The 15,138-nt window shown below is 57.7% G+C and overlaps 6 protein-coding genes across 6 annotated transcripts in view; 3 read left to right on the plus strand and 3 right to left on the minus strand.

Annotated features, from left to right (window-relative positions):
* Positions 1-470: 470 nt before the first annotated feature.
* GMORB2_4635 (uncharacterized protein) lies at positions 471-1,247 on the plus strand (the record flags this gene model as incomplete). Its single annotated transcript, XM_035466609.1, has 3 exons — positions 471-493; positions 635-795; positions 853-1,247. The coding sequence occupies 3 exons, from the start codon at positions 471-473 to the stop codon at positions 1,245-1,247; spliced, it is 579 nt and encodes a 192-aa protein (XP_035318157.1).
* Positions 1,248-2,872: 1,625 nt separating this feature from the next.
* On the plus strand, positions 2,873-5,470 carry GMORB2_4636 (Alpha-glucosidase, glycosyl hydrolase family GH31; the record flags this gene model as incomplete). Its single annotated transcript, XM_035466610.1, has 1 exon — positions 2,873-5,470. The coding sequence occupies one exon, from the start codon at positions 2,873-2,875 to the stop codon at positions 5,468-5,470; it is 2,598 nt and encodes an 865-aa protein (XP_035318158.1).
* Positions 5,471-5,691: 221 nt separating this feature from the next.
* On the minus strand, positions 5,692-7,852 carry GMORB2_4637 (uncharacterized protein; the record flags this gene model as incomplete). Its single annotated transcript, XM_035466611.1, has 3 exons — positions 5,692-6,216; positions 6,259-7,569; positions 7,844-7,852. The coding sequence occupies 3 exons, from the start codon at positions 7,850-7,852 to the stop codon at positions 5,692-5,694; spliced, it is 1,845 nt and encodes a 614-aa protein (XP_035318159.1).
* Positions 7,853-9,359: 1,507 nt separating this feature from the next.
* Positions 9,360-10,654, plus strand: GMORB2_4638 (uncharacterized protein; the record flags this gene model as incomplete). The annotated part of the gene is made up of 3 exons (XM_035466612.1): positions 9,360-9,366; positions 9,797-10,057; positions 10,251-10,654. The coding sequence occupies 3 exons, from the start codon at positions 9,360-9,362 to the stop codon at positions 10,652-10,654; spliced, it is 672 nt and encodes a 223-aa protein (XP_035318160.1).
* Positions 10,655-11,561: 907 nt separating this feature from the next.
* Positions 11,562-13,494, minus strand: GMORB2_4639 (Pfam:DUF2349; the record flags this gene model as incomplete). The annotated part of the gene is made up of 2 exons (XM_035466613.1): positions 11,562-13,250; positions 13,369-13,494. The coding sequence occupies 2 exons, from the start codon at positions 13,492-13,494 to the stop codon at positions 11,562-11,564; spliced, it is 1,815 nt and encodes a 604-aa protein (XP_035318161.1).
* An 887-nt stretch (positions 13,495-14,381) lies between these two features.
* GMORB2_4640 (CFEM domain) overlaps positions 14,382-15,138 on the minus strand; it is a gene marked incomplete at both ends in the record, with an annotated part of 2,759 nt that continues 2,002 nt past the window's right edge. The window contains one exon of the mRNA XM_035466614.1: positions 14,382-14,865. Coding sequence (XP_035318162.1) covers positions 14,382-14,865 — 484 coding nt within the window. The remainder of the gene's footprint in view (positions 14,866-15,138) is intronic.

Here is a 15,138-nt window from a genome sequence, read left to right on the forward strand (position 1 = left end):
AGAGGTTATGGAAGATGCATACACACATGGACAGTGGTCGGAACACAGCTCAGTAAACAATCACTCAGTAGATGATACAGTACATACAGGGAGCACGGATACTCTGTACAGTGGGTAGGATCGCTGTAATCTGTAGATATCGCACCTTCCACCCCCAAAACACCGGATAGTGTGCCGGAACAACACTTTTCCCGACCCAGACAGTGCCATCGCATCTTGCTGACGGGCAGTTAGCGGCTTCCGCGTTACCTGAGCGTCCTATCAGTGTTCGCTAATTGGAGGTCCCCTCCCCCCCGGAGAGACCACTATTTTAACCCTGAGGGTCCTGGAGGGCCCTTGAACAGGACCAAGCTCAGTAATATTAGGCAATTGAGGCCAGATAAATTTGCCAGACCCCGGGAAACAGCCCTCATCAGCCCCCTCCCTTCTCTACACCTTCTCGTCGCTACGGTTCAGCACCCTCGTTCAAGATGGCTGGTATCAGCCCTCAGATGTACGTCGTTCTCTCCTCCCACAGCCCAGCGCATTCGCTGTGTATTACTGTTACTGCGCACACTGAAGAGACTGGAGACTGGAAATTATAATTTGAAAATCGTGAACGAGAATCAGGTCCGCTAACATGGACATACAACAGCACCAACCTCATCATCATGTTGGGAATGATGCAGGTGTCGAAGCGTGTCCCCTTTGACGACCCTTCGGTCCTCGACTTGATTCGCATCGGCTACGTTTCCAGCAATGTCATCATTGGCCTGATCTACGTCTACGTCCAATTCCAGATCAACAAGAAGAAGGGTATGGATCACCTGCCGGGAGCGGAGTAGGCGAAGGAGACGCTGATAAGTGGAACAGACATGACGACGCTCAAGTACGTCGAGCCCGCTCCCGTCGGCTCCAGCGAGGAGCCCAAGCTCGTCACCACGACCATCCACGCATATGACAGCCAGCAGGTCAAGACTGCCTTCCGCGGCCAGCTCATGGGTCTCGCCATGATGTCCTTCATGCACATCTACCTCCAGTACAACAACCCCCTCCTGATCCAGAGCATCATCCCCCTCAAGACGGCCCTCGAGAACAACCTTGTCAAGATCCACCTCTACGGCCAGCCGGCCTCTGGCGACCTCAAGCGCCCCTTCAAGTCCGGCGGCGGCTTCATGAGCGCCATGCAGGGTGGCGGTGTCCAGAGCGACAGGAAGGCCATCGAGACTGCCGAGAGGGCCGGCCGTGGCGGTGCCAAGGAGGAGTAAGGGACGCCCACAGCACGCAATATATGCATACCGAGAATACCACTGCTGGGTATCCTCCTGCATCACGGACGGACGGCATGGATGGGATGAATGCTACGGACAGGGGGGAAACGGCCCCGGAGTTTTGCGTGTACTGTACTACTATGATAGTGGACGAACCTCTGAACCTCTTTGTTGGATGAGGGCGGAAAATAAGACGTGATGTTAGGAGGCTTGGCCGACGTGCTGTTATCCTTGTATATCGAACGAGTTCATCCGAATGTCCACCGGAACATCTCAAGTAACACCGCACTCAGTAGAAGCAGAAGGCGAACATTGGTAATGGCGATTTTGGTTTTAGTAGCTGCCGACAAAATCTGGGCCCTCCCGATGATGGTGCGCTCTGATCTGGCATGACATCAGCAACAACTATTGCCCCTCCACCCGAACCATGAATTTTTTTCTTCTCACGAAACGGAGCCCAGACAAATTTCACCGAGAACAACACCTCGTACCCATCACTACGCTACGACGACGACGACGACGACGACCCCGTCACAGCCCAAAGACAAGACCTCCTGAAACCGCCTCAACGGGCACAAGAAAGGAGGGAGGTAGGCAGGACCAACAATGGAGGAGCACACGACACCGCACGGGCGCGATGCATCATCGACGACACTGTCGCCCGAGACGAAGAAGCGCATCGTAAGCAGGTTCCACCCCTCTGGGAGGAAATGAAAAAAAGGAAGGAAATAGAGAATCGAGGGAAAATATAGGCGAAATAGAGAGAGAGAGGGAGAGAGAGAGAGGGGGGGGGAGAGAGAATAGAAATAGAAACAATGTAAGAGTGGATATTAAGTTGTAGTCGAGATAAAAGGGGGAGAGAGGAAGAAAAACTTCTCGTTTCTCAATCCTTCCTCCCCCAAGATATATATTTCGCCCCCAACACGTTCCCCACATTGACCGTACAAACTGTCGAGCGGTCTTACAAGCCGATCCTAAATAACGTCGGTGGATTGTAGCATTTCCCCGTGGGGGATAAGTAGTATTCCGGTGTTACTTCGAACCACAATGCCGGATGCGGATCGTCCGTCCAATTGTGCTGGGCACGGTGGATCTGGGGTAATTGTGCTGTTGAGGTCTGCCGAGCAGCTGCAGATCGGACTTTTATCATCTTTCTCCGACCCCTCCCCGCTCCCCCCGCTCCCCCCGCTCCCCCGCTCCCCCGCTTTCCCCCCCGCTCTTCGGAGAAAGTCCATCTCTTGTCCGACCCATGCCGACCTTCCCCTCATCAAGATATCCAATCGACTTTCACGCCCACCCACTCGTCAGCGTACGACGATGTCATCTCGTCGGGTTTTCTTCCCGAGGGGAGGGGAGCCCGTCAACTTCTTCGTCTGCGCGTAAAGGGGGCGTGACATGATGTTGGGCCGAAAGGTTCAAAAGGGGGCGTCTTGGTCCTCTTTTGCTTCTCTCATCTGGTTTCTCCGTATCATTCATTATTCTCAACATCTTCCTTCTTTTATTTCTTCTCTTCTTCTCCGAGAAGAGCGAACCACGCACAGAAGAAAAAAAACAGAAGAAAAAAAGGGAAGAGAAAAGAAAGGAAAACCCCTCCAATCTATCTCTCATAAAACACACACACGATGGCTCCCCAGAGAGAGCGTATCCCCACCCAATGGACCCTGAAGGGTCCCCAAGACGACAGCCCCTCCGTCAAGCTCACGGGCAGTGATAAGGACCTCTCCTTCGACTTTACATTCGAGACGATCCGTCCCAATGTCTTCAGGACAAGGTTCACGTCGGAAAAGTATCCGATCCCACCCTTCCCCAGCATCCCCGAACCCAAGCACGACCTCTCGTCCGGACCCAAGCCCGTGGTGACGAGTGCTGGGCAGATCAAGACGATCGCGATTGGCGACTTTGAGGCCTCGGTCGACTGGGAGACGTCGACGACGCCGGTCGTGTCCGTCTCCCACAGAAGTGGCGGCGGCGACGGCGCGGAGGCGGAGAAGAAGGACAGGAAGCCGCTGCACACCGACATCCCGAACCGGTCGTACACGGCCAACGGCGACGGCATCGCCCACTTCACCCGCTACAACCGCGGCACCCTCCACGTCGGGCTGGGCGAGAAGGCGGCGCCCATGGACCTCTCGGGCCGCAAGTTCGACCTGGCCGCCACCGACAGCTTCGGGTACGACGTGTACCGCACGGACCCGCTCTACAAGAACATCCCGCTGCTCATCAACGCCACGCCCGACGGCTGCGTAGCCACCTTCTCGACCATGCAGGGCCGGGGCAGCTACTCGGTCGGGTCCGAGATGGACGGCATGTGGGGCTTCTACAAGGTGTACCGCCAGGACTACGGCGGCCTGGACGAGTACATCATCGTCGGCCGTACGCTGCGGGACGTGGTGTCGACGTACGCCCAGCTCGCCGGCTTCCCGCTCCTCGTCCCCCGCTGGGCCATGGGCTACATCTCGGGCGGCTACAAGTACTCGATGCTCGACTCCCCGCCGGCCAACGAGGCGCTGCTCGAGGTGGCGCAGAAGCTGCGCGAGAACGACATACCCTGCTCGGCCCACCAGATGTCGTCGGGCTACCACGTCAGCCACGAGCCGCCCAAGTCGCGCCACGTCTTCCACTGGAACCGCTACCGCTTCCCCGACCCGGAGGCCTTCCTGGCCGAGTACCGCCGCCAGGGCATCCGCGTCATCGCCAACATGAAGCCGTACGTGCTCAAGTCGCACCCGGAGCACCAGAAGCTCGCCGACGCCGGGGCCTTCTTCACCGACCCCATCACCGGCACCTACGGCGAGACCCCGCTGTGGAGCGCCGGCGGCGGCACCAGCAGCATGGGCAGCCACATCGACTTCACCTCGGCCGCCGGCTTCAAGTGGTGGTACGACGGTGTGCGCCGCATGTGCGAGCAGGGCGTGGCCTGCATGTGGAACGACAACAACGAGTACACAATCACCAGCGACGACTGGCGCCTCCGCCTGGACCTGGACCTGCCCGGCATCGCCGCCGCCGGCGCCGACGACAGCTCCGCGGCCGCCCGGGCCAGGCCCGACGTCGGCCTCTGGGGCCGTTACATGCACACGGAGCTGCACGGCAAGGCATCGCACGACGCCATGGTGGACCACGACCCGGACACGCGGCCCTTCGTCCTGACGCGCGGCGCCACGGCGGGCACCATGCGCTACGCCGCCAGCACCTGGAGCGGCGACAACATCACCAGCTGGGACGGCATGAAGGGCGCCAACGCCCTCTCCCTCAACGCCGGCATGTCCCTGATTCACTGCTACGGCCACGACATCGGCGGCTTCGAGGGCGAGCAGCCTTCGCCCGAGCTCCTCCTCCGCTGGGTCCAGCTCGGCTGCCACTCGCCCCGCTTCGCCATCAACTGCTTCAAGACGGGCAACGACAGCACCGTCGGCGACGTCATCGAGCCCTGGATGTACCCCGCCATCACCCCCCACGTCCGCTCCGCCATCAAGCGCCGCTACGAGATGATACCCTACATCTACTCCCTCATGCTGGAGGGCCACCTCACCGCCGTGCCGCCCCAGCGCTGGACCGGGTGGGGCTACGAGTCCGACCCGGTCGTGTGGACGTCGGACGTCACCAACGGCGAGACCCAGTACTGGCTTGGAGGCTCCCTCCTCGTCGGCGGCGTCTACGAGCCCGGCGTCAACCGGTCGAGGGTCTACCTCCCCAAGGGGTCCGACCAGGACGACGGCTACATCAACATCAACGCCCCCTTCCAGCATATCCCCGCTGGCCAGTGGGCCGACATCGACGCCGAGTGGCACGGCGCCGGCATCCCCCTGCTCGCCAAGGTCGGCACCGTCATCCCCGTCGGCCGCGACGTCCAGGTCCTCAGCGCCGGGGAGAAGGATAACGTCGCCTCCCTCCCCCTGGATGACTACCGCGCCGTCGAGATCTTCCCCCCTCCCACCTCGTCCGCCGGGAAGTGGTACGCCGACTCGTGGTACGAGGACGACGGCGTCAGCTCCGTGCAGAAGAACAGGATCTCCCAGTACAAGTTCTCCTACACGGCCACAGACGACAAGGTCACCGTCAAGTTTGACAGGGACGAATCGTCCGGCTTCGTGGCTCCCTGGAAGACCCTCGTCGTCATCCTCCCCGCCGGAGACGACAGGGTCGTCACCAGCGACGGGGCCAAGGTGACCGAGCTGGCCAAGGATGTCAAGGGCAGGAGACGCTTCGAGCTGTCTTGATCTCATGTAGTGCACGTCTTGCTTGGGGTGGAAAGGGAAAGTAAAAAATAGAAAAAAAAATAGGATAAATAGGACATTACCGGTTGCATGGAATGAATGATGCATTATTAAATATAAATATATAAATATATAAATATATATATATCCCGGGGGATTGACTATTATTATACATGTTCAGATAATCTCGACAATTCATCTCACGTCTTCTCCCCCCCTAAATGTCAACTGTCACCTTCTTCTGAATTCCACGGCAGACCGAATAGATCCTCTCCTCCGATGAGGGAACTCCTCAAGAAGTCATCCAACCAGCCTGCGTCGGTCGTCGGCGAGGAAAATAGCGTCAGCCCTGGGAAGTCCCACTCGAAGACAAACTGCTCAGGTACAAACGACTCGAGCTCGTTGTGGTCCCCCGGCGCCCGTGGCGGTTGCTGCTGCTGCTGCTGCGCTCCTCCTGATGTCGGAGTGTTGGCCCCCGTGTCGGTGGTATGGAGGGCCACGTTCTCGTGTAGGACTGTGCGGCTGAACTTCTCGATTCCTGTCTGCAGGAGCTGGAGATACACCCGGCCCGTGTTGGCGCGGCTGCGCTGGCCGCTTCTGGCCGCACCTCCTCCGTTCCCGCTCCCGCTCCCGCTCCCGCTCCCGTTCCCGTTCCCGCTAGAGGCTTGCAGCTCGGCGAGGAGGATCTGACCGACGCCGATGAGTCTGCGGCTGGCTGCCTCGTCCTCGTCACCGAGAAGCATGGAGAGCTTCATGGTCAGGAGGAAGCAGAAGGCACATTTGGCCCAGACAAAGTCCATTGCGAAGCGCAGATTGCGCAGGTAATCGCGCGGCTCCTCGATGATGATCTGCAGATGCTGCTTGAGCGCGCCCTTGGCCATGCGGAGGATGTGCCGCTGCGTGGGGGACATGGCGTCGACGTTCTCGATGCCCGACACCCGGACGGAGCGGCACAGGGCCATGGTGACGGCCCAGCAGCGCTGGATGCGCAGCTGCTGGCTGAGCCAGCGCTTCTGCTGGGAGGGGGCGCGCTCGAAGATGCGCAGCCAGTCGTTGAACCACACGTCAATGTCGATCTGGGCGTCCCGCACAACCTCCATGATCTCGTCGTCCGAGTGGCTGCAGTGGTTCGACAGGGAGGCCTGCGAGCTGGCCCGGAGAACGTTGAGCTCGACCTGAGAGATGAGGTGGAGGTCTAGGTCGGTGGACAGCGAGCTCTCGAGCAGGACCCTGACTCTCCGCACGTCGCCGCGGAACTTGAAGGTGAGCAGGTCTCCTGCGTCGACGTGGAGGATGTGGCCGAGGTTGAGGAGGTGGAGCCACGTCCGCGTCTTGCGCAGCATGTTCTCCTCGTCCGCCAGATTCGACCCGGAGCCGGAGGACAGGGGCAGGTAGCTCGTGCTCATCTCATCGTACGCCTCGGGGAGGCCGGCCTCGATAGCCAGGCGAGCGGCCAGGGTGACGAGGAGCGATCGTTCCGACACGTAGCAAGCCCGGACGAGCAGTGCCTGTATCACCTCCAGGGACCTGTCCGAGGTGCCGATGACGGCGTTGAGAAGTATCTTGAGATGAAAGTTGAGCTGATGCCAGGAGTTGGAGTCGCTCCCCCTGAGTATGCGACAGCCGGTGGCGCAGATGGTGCTGAACAGGACACCGCTCCGGCTGCGGATGCTCTCGATGGAGTCGAACTGCGGGTCGAAGATGGGCACGTACTGGTGGCATCCCTGGAAGAAGGTGTTGAAGTACTGCTCGGCGTCCTCTACAGATACCAGCCCGGTCGAGACGAAGTCGGGCGCAGACACGGGCTGTATCTCGAAATGAGACCGCTTTCTCTTGCCGGTAGCGGCCGGAAAGGGGTGGAAGGAACCGACGGTGGCAGGGCTCGTGCTGGTCTGGATCTGGGACTGCGTAAAGGTGGTGGGCGACGGTCCCTGGAGGGGGTTCGACGGCGCCATCCACGAGCCCGTCGCGGTGTTGGGGGCCGGAGTCAGCTCGCTGGAGAAGGCGTCCATCTGGCCACCGACGGAGGAGTCGGTGCCGACGGAGCTCTGGTGGGGTACGGAGGAGACTGCATGCAGCTGGGACCGGAGAGAGTCGAGCTCCTTTTCCAGAGTCTCGATTTTCCTGAAGAGAGAGAGAGAGGGGAAGACGGGGACAGAGTCAGTCGGGGGAGGGGAGAGGGAAGGGGAGATACCCTACTAGCAGCGAGGCAAGCAGATAGGAAGAGATGTCAGGACGTTGGCCTCTTACCTCTCTCTCGCATCTCGTGGCGGCTCCTCGAATGTGCACGTCTTCTTGAGAGATTGGCATCTGCCCCCCCAAAAGGTCAGAGATGATGCTGCTTCAGCCAGCCGAGAGTGAGTCGGATATGCATACCGAGAACATGGTCTTTGGCCATCACATTTGACCTAGGGGATCCAAGCTGGAATTAGGGAAATGTCATACAGAACGAGGTTGGGATCTCGCAGAAGGGCGAGAAGGCAGACCTTTGAATGGCGACAGGCACCGCAGGCTTTCTAGGAGAGGTCGTCAGCCGAGATGTCGGGTGATGCAGGATAGGGATAGGGTAAAGGGGGGACTCTGCATACTGGGATGCGTTTCTTGCGCGCCTTGGTGGGCGGGGGCGTACCTGACGGCTCATCCATTACGAGGGGTGAGGCATTTGCTGGGAATGACGGACATGTCCAAGGATGCAGAGATGTGCATCTGGGTGTTGCGACTGCGTAGAAGCGACCGTGAAGAGCGACGGGTGAAGGGCGATATAGGGCCCCTCGGTCAGACTTGATCCGAAGAAACCATCACGTAGTGTACTGACTCGTACCGCTGCTGAGTACTTGCACGGAGTATATGTAGTACTGGTACAGTACAGAAACGTGGGGTGTTTGGTGGTGTGGGGGAAACTTGGAGAGCTGGTCGGAGAAAAGAGAGAAAAGACCGACGACCACTTCCGTATCTTAATTTGGTGCGGAGTCTCGATGCGGGGAAGGAGCCAGTTGAGGAGCGGCCGCACTCGCCGTTGCCAGAGAAGAAGAGGGGAGGAGAGGGGAGGAGAGGGGAAAGTAAGAGGAGTCAGTGGAGATGTTTAGCCAGTCCCCAGCCGAGTCCGGTCTGGTCCAGTCTGGTCCAGTCAGGTGCCTAGTCTGATCCGGTCCGGCCCTCGTGGAGGAATTGATGATTGATGACTGAGGCTGGTGATGATGACTGAGGCTGGTGATGATGACTGAGGCTGGTGATGATGACTGAGGCTGGTGATGATGACTGAGGCTGGTGATGATGACTGAGGCTGGTGCAGAGCGGAAAAAAAAAAAAGAGAAAAAAAAAAGGGGGGCCGAGGAAGGATATGTGGCTTGGACTTTTCATGTGTGTGGTGTGTGTGTGTGTATCCTTATGCTCATCTGTCTGCCAAGCTCTCACATCCTTTTTTTTCTCTTCTTTTCCGCCAGAACCAATGACGGAGAGAGATGCGATGCAGTATCCGTGTAGGCTGCATGCATCATCAGACGGGTGACGGGGCGTGACTAAAGGGGTACGACGTATTCGTACGTACCAGCGGATGGATGTACCTACCTACTGCCAATACTATACTCTGCTGATACTGAACCATATATACTACGAAGTACGGATACTGCTGGTCTGTATTACTGTGTGCATGATTTCATGTCACGATACAAGGTATATGTACATCGATACCGTTCTCAGGCGCTCTGCGCGTAACAGGCCAAGGCCGCATGCGACTGATGGACGCGAACGCACCAACAAACTTGTCCGTACCACTCACCTACTCCCCTACTCCGTACAGTTAAGTAGTACTGCTGAGTAACAGTCAATATTACTGCCGGCAACCAATACTCGGCATAATACTCTTGACAATAGTATCGGGGAACATGTCGTTATGATAAGTACTGTTTCGAAGAGACGGACAACAAAGGATCTCCCCCCCTCTTCCCCTCCATCTTTCTCTCCTCCCCCCCCCCCCCCCCCCCCCCCCCCCCCCCCCCCCCCCCCCCCCCCCTTCTTCCTTCCCCTTTTACTTCTAATACCCTCCTTCCTTCCCCTCTCCTCCTTCCCTTCTTCCTTCCCACCTTTTATTGTTATTTTTGCCCCCCCCCCCCCCCCCCCCCCCCCCCCCCTCCTCCCCCCCTTCCCCCTCTCTCCTTCCCTCTTCCCCTCTCATAATCATACATAATAATAAATACCTCTATACTCAGACGAAATCTCTCTCTGCATCATCAAGAAGAAGAAGAAGAAGAAGAAGAAAAAGAGAGAGGCAAGACAAAGAGAGAGAGAAAAAAAGACACAACATGATCCCCCGCCTCGCAACGTTAGAAGACCTCCCGGCGGTGGTCAAGGTCATACTGGCCGCCATCAACAAGGAACGTCTGTGGACAAACTTTGTCCCCTCCAAGAGCGGTCAGGACCAGGCATATCTTGACGAGATCGAGTCCCTCCTCAGGAAGCACCTGGATCCTTCCAATAAGGATTGGGTCATTGAGGTGATTGATCTGGGAGGTGATGGTAGCAAGCGCCCATCCAAGATTGTCTCTGTCGCCATCTGGGATATGTCTGCATCTAAAGAGGGAGATAAGAAGGGTGAGTTTCTCTTTTCTTACATCTCCAGTATAAATCTTTTTCTTGGGGTGGGGGGTTTCGTGTCCTTTCCTCCCTCCCTCTCTTTCTCTCTCTCTCTCTCTCTCTCTCTCTCTATATATATATATATATGTATATATATATGCGTGTGTGTGACTCACTCTCACGTCGACAAGTCTCTGACGCGTACTGTTAGAAGATCAAGTCAAGACCGCGGTCAGCGACTCCCGTCTCAACGCCTACGCAGAGGTGGTGGACAAGGCTCGTCGCGAATTCTTCAACCGCTACCAGACCTACACGTACCTCCAGCTCCTCGCCACCCACCCAGATTATCAGAACAAGGGTTACGCAAAGGACCTGGTTCACTCGTACATCACCCGCGCCAGGCAGCAGGTGGGCGGGGATGTCCTCACTGCCCTCGGCGGCCCGTTCGGCTACATCTTCTTCAGCGGCATCAACTTTAACGATCTGGGCCCCGTCAGCTTACCCCCCAGCAGCGCCAGCGACGCTCAGATCATAAAGGCCATGTCTCTCGTCGTCCCGAAGGAGGAGAGGAAGAGATCTATTGTCGACTCGGTCATAAACTATATTTCGAGCTGAGGTTCAGCGTCGGATTCAATGTCATGATGTGAGATTCAGTATCAGAGAGTTGAAAGTCCTTTTTTATATATATCATGATTACAATTTTTTTTAAAAAAAAAATACTTGAAATTTTTTTTTTGCTTCTTTTATATATCTCGTAACGCGTTATCCATATACCACCACATTCCCCCTTCTTCTTCCTCCTTTTTTCTGTTCCTTCATCATTATCTGTTGCGATGTGACATTTCATTAAGCATTTAAGCATCATCGTTAAGCTTTTTTTTTTTTGCGGTCCCCTAAAGAGGGGTAGCCCACGCTTTTTTTCCTCTTTTTTTTTCTTTTTCTTTTTTTCTTGGGAGGGGGGGAGTCAACGCCTAAAGGGCACTTTTGACAACTTGAACGCATCTTTTTCTGCCAAGAAGGAGTTTTTTTTTTTTTTTCCCTTCCTTTTTTTTCTTCTCCCCCGTCTTCTTCTTTCTCTTCTCTCCTTGTTCAAGCCGGAGAACGTCAATCATCACCAATGACACATGTACGGATGAAACGTCATTTTTCCTCTTCTTCTTCTCTTTTTTACCTGTAATAATACCTATCATACACGGACCTCTATAACACGGGTCCGATATGCGATCCACTTTTTCACATCATGTACTCGTATTTCTTTCTTTTTTTTCCCCTTCTCGTACAAGTTTAGCCTCCGTTCCGGGGCGGAGTCCGCCGTGATATGATTATCCGACATTCATCATCATTCGAGTTTGTTCATACGTTAGTTACTATAGCATTGCCCACCCTACCATTCATATACCCCCCCTTCCCCTCCCTTTATATATATACCGAGATAAGAGATAGTAAAGAAAAAAGGTCGAAACAAGAATCAAGGTTTTCTCTCTTTTTTTTTTTTTCTTGGCTTCAACAGAATAGAGAAGAATCACCGCCAACTTAACCAACTCTTCCCCCCCCCCTTCTTCCCCTCATCATCCTCGAGACGGAACCCGCTCCCGAGCATGCTAGCAAGCGACTCATCCTCTGCGGCCTCCTGGCGAGGCGCGAAGAAGTTCTGCTTGGCGAACTCGACGCCGGCCGCTGCCGAAGCGGCGGTCTGGTGCTGCCGCATGTCGTACCCCGCTCTCCTGAACGGGGCCTGGCTCTCGTTCTCCTTCTCAGCCGAGCTGGAGGCCGAAGGCCAGAACGCAGGCTGGTTGGGGGGGTTGCGCAGTCGTCGGGCGGGGTGCACGGGTGCGGGGGGGGTGCGGTAGTAGAACGGACCGCTGCCCTCGTGGGTCGGCGCCTGGCCGAACCGTCTGTGCGTCGGGGACGGTGCATCCTTCAGGGCGCGGGGGAGGATCTGCGGTGCCGTCGGGGTCCAGTCCATCTCGTCTGGCTGTGATGCTTGCGGAGACGTCCGTGACGACGGTCGCCCCGGGGTGAATTGGTAGTCGTGGTAGAGCTCGTCTGTCCATGTCGGCGTTGACGCACCGACGGTGCTGGTGGTGGTGGTGGTGGGGTCGGTGGTGGGGTCGGGTAGGACCTCGTCTAGCGTCTCAGCAAGACTCCTGGGCTGCTGCTGCTGCTGCTGCTGCTGCCGTCGCTTGGGAGGTGTGGTCGCCGCTGGCGGCTGGTGAGCCGGAGACGGCGACGACGACGTCATCCGAGACGGGGAGACGGTCCTGCTGTGCGGACCGAACAGCGGTCTCGTGTCCGTCTTGATGGACCGTCTGGCCACGGAGGCGGATATGACGGCCAGGAGGGCCATGGCTCCGTGCGCGCTCAGCTGGGCGCTCCTAGCCTGGCCGGACAGATCGGTCCTGCTCACGGCCAGCCGGGCGGCCACCGCGACGGCCTGGACAAGGTACCACTGCCTGAGGCCCGACAGCTGCCGCGTGAAGCCGCGCGTCACCTGGGGGAACTTTGGATTCCACCACGCCGAGGCCAGGGACGCCGCGACGCTGGCGCGCAGCAGCGCCCGCTCGTCCCCGTCGGGCGGCAGACGGCGGCGGAGCTCAGCGGTGAAGGCCGCCGCGGCTGCCGTCGCCGTCGCCGCCCATGCGCCGCCGTCACCGCCGTCGTCGTCCGGATCTCTCATGCCGCTCTCGTCCTCCCCCGGCGTCGAGAGCAGGCCAGCCACGGCGCCGACGTGCCAGAGCAGCTGCAGCGCCAGGGCGCCCCACCACGCCGTCCGGGCCAGCAGGTCGACCCACTCAAGCCAGGTACGGGATACGACGGCACGGCGGCGCGGCGCGGACCGCTGCCTCCGCCCCAGCTCCATCATCTTGCGCAGGTGGTCCGTCTTGGCCGTGTACTCGGCGCGCTGGATGGCCTCGCCGGCCGCTGCCTCGCACGACCCGCACACCTGCGGGTAGCGCTTCTCCAGCCGGCGACGGAACCGGTAGTACTCGCGGTCCAGCTGGATGTCGTCCTGGTCGCCGTTGCTAGGCGCGTACTGCGCCAGGGAGGCCATGAAGAGCCGCTGATTCTTGAGGCATGTGTCGCAGAAGATGGGGCGTGACGGCGTCGACAATGACGATGGTGACGTCGACAGCGGCTTGATCGTCGCCGGCATCGTTGCCGTCGGGGCTACATATTCGGTCGCGACGGGGGGGTCCGTAATCTCTCCATTCTTGAGGGGTGATCGGTCAGTATAGTATAAGAGAGAGGGAGAGGGAGAGAGAGAGAGAGAGGAAGAGAGAGGAAGAGAGAGGAAGAGAGAGGAAGAGAGGAGAGAGAAGAGATCATACCTGATCCAGATAGTTCGTCGCATCGCAATACTGGCAGGTAAACTGGCGCGTGACGCCATCGAAGCGCGTGCCAGATCGCTTGCCGCAGTAGAAGCACGACAGATACCTCGCCCGTAACCGAGGCATTCTATTCCTCCGCCACTACTTGAATTGCAGGGGCGATTCCTTGCTTTTGCCCTGATGGGCGGGTTCTCTCTGCGTGGCGGAGTGGGGGAGAGGAGGATGTCTTGCGTGCGTGCGTATGTGTGTGTGTGTGTGATGATGGTGGAGGAAGAAGCATCCAGAATTCTGCCCAGAGCGGTAAGGTATTGATGCAGCAGGAAGCCGCTTATCCTAGCAGTGCCCTACGGTGGTCCCTCCCCCCAATTTACAGGGGTCTCTCAGCTCCAACGTAAACTTGTAAGTGCGTGTGACGCTGCCCAGGCGTCTGCCCTTAGATGCCAGGCGCCAGGTCTCCAGCACCCCTGAGCAGATAAGATGCAGGTCGCCAAGATATCATATGCCCCAAGGTGCCAGCGTCTCGCCTCTGGACAACGTATGATAATATAATCGGTATATCGATGTGCACTTCGACTCCGGGAGCGGCGTATCGCTATCGAGCTTGCTAGGTATCCGCTTCTCTGGGGAAGAAGATGACCGCCGAACGTAGCAAATCGCAGCTGTGGCTGGCGGGCCAGGTGGCCATGCCATCATCGCAGACGACAGGCTGAGGGTCATCGGCCAACGTGTCTGGGCGAACCGTCAGGGACAGTTGGGAACACTTTGGGTCCCGAAAATCCCTAGAGCTTCTTTGATGCCTCCCTTCATCAGAACCCCATGGCTCGTCCTAACAGAGACAGACTCTTTCATCCGTCTGTTGGATAGCCTTTCTTCTTCTTTCATACTCGTACATTCATTGCTATATGAAATGGGGTATATACTACTACTTATACGATGCTAAAGATGCTTTTTTTTGATATCCTTTTCTTTTTTCTTTGTGTGTGCGTGTGTGTGTGCGTGTGATGGATTCCCGACTACAACGCCGTACCAGGCCCCTTCCCCCTCGCCAGATTCACCAAGCTCACCTCGTCACTGTCGGTCACCTGGACCTGGTAGGTCTTGTTGTGGAAGATGATGCCCGAGTTGGAATCTATGCTGGCACCTTCGTCGGCCGCATTGCTACCCGGCTGGGAGCGGGCGTCTCCTCCCCCGCCACCGGCCGAGACGTGGACCGAGTGGCTGGCGCCGGCGATGGAGCCGCCCCCGACGGAGGGGCCGCCGCGGTGTCCGCTGTGGTAGTCCTTCTGGTAGTACGCGGCATGTCGGTTGGAGGTGCCGCCGAGGACGGGAAACATCTTGACGAGCAGGAGGCGCACGGCGGGCAGGCAGGCGCAGATGACGGCGACGCTGACCTCGACATCGGACCAGAGCGATACGTCGTAGAATTGCCAGGTGGGGTTGTCCGTCTTGGAGAAGTAGATGAGCGATCGGAGACGGAGGATGGAGACGACCGTGACGCTGTAGGCGTAACGGTGTGTCAGTATACATGTTTCGACACTGCCTTCGGAGGGTGCCGTGCCATCTCTCGTCTTCGGCAAAGTTGGCGAGGATGGGCAGACAGAGTGCAGGAAAAAAGAGAGAGGGAGATGGGGAGAGAGAGAGAGAGAGAGGGAGGGAGATGGGGAGAGAGAGAGAGAGAGAGAGAGAGAGAAGAAGAAGGAAACTGAACCAAGTGGATCTAAAGTGGCAATGATTGGGACAATACGCCCGTCATTTCATGACCCCTGTCAA

This window comes from Geosmithia morbida (genome assembly GCF_012550715.1).
Source record: "Geosmithia morbida isolate 1262 chromosome Unknown scaffold_22, whole genome shotgun sequence".
NCBI classification, from domain to species: Eukaryota; Fungi; Ascomycota; class Sordariomycetes; order Hypocreales; family Bionectriaceae; genus Geosmithia; species Geosmithia morbida.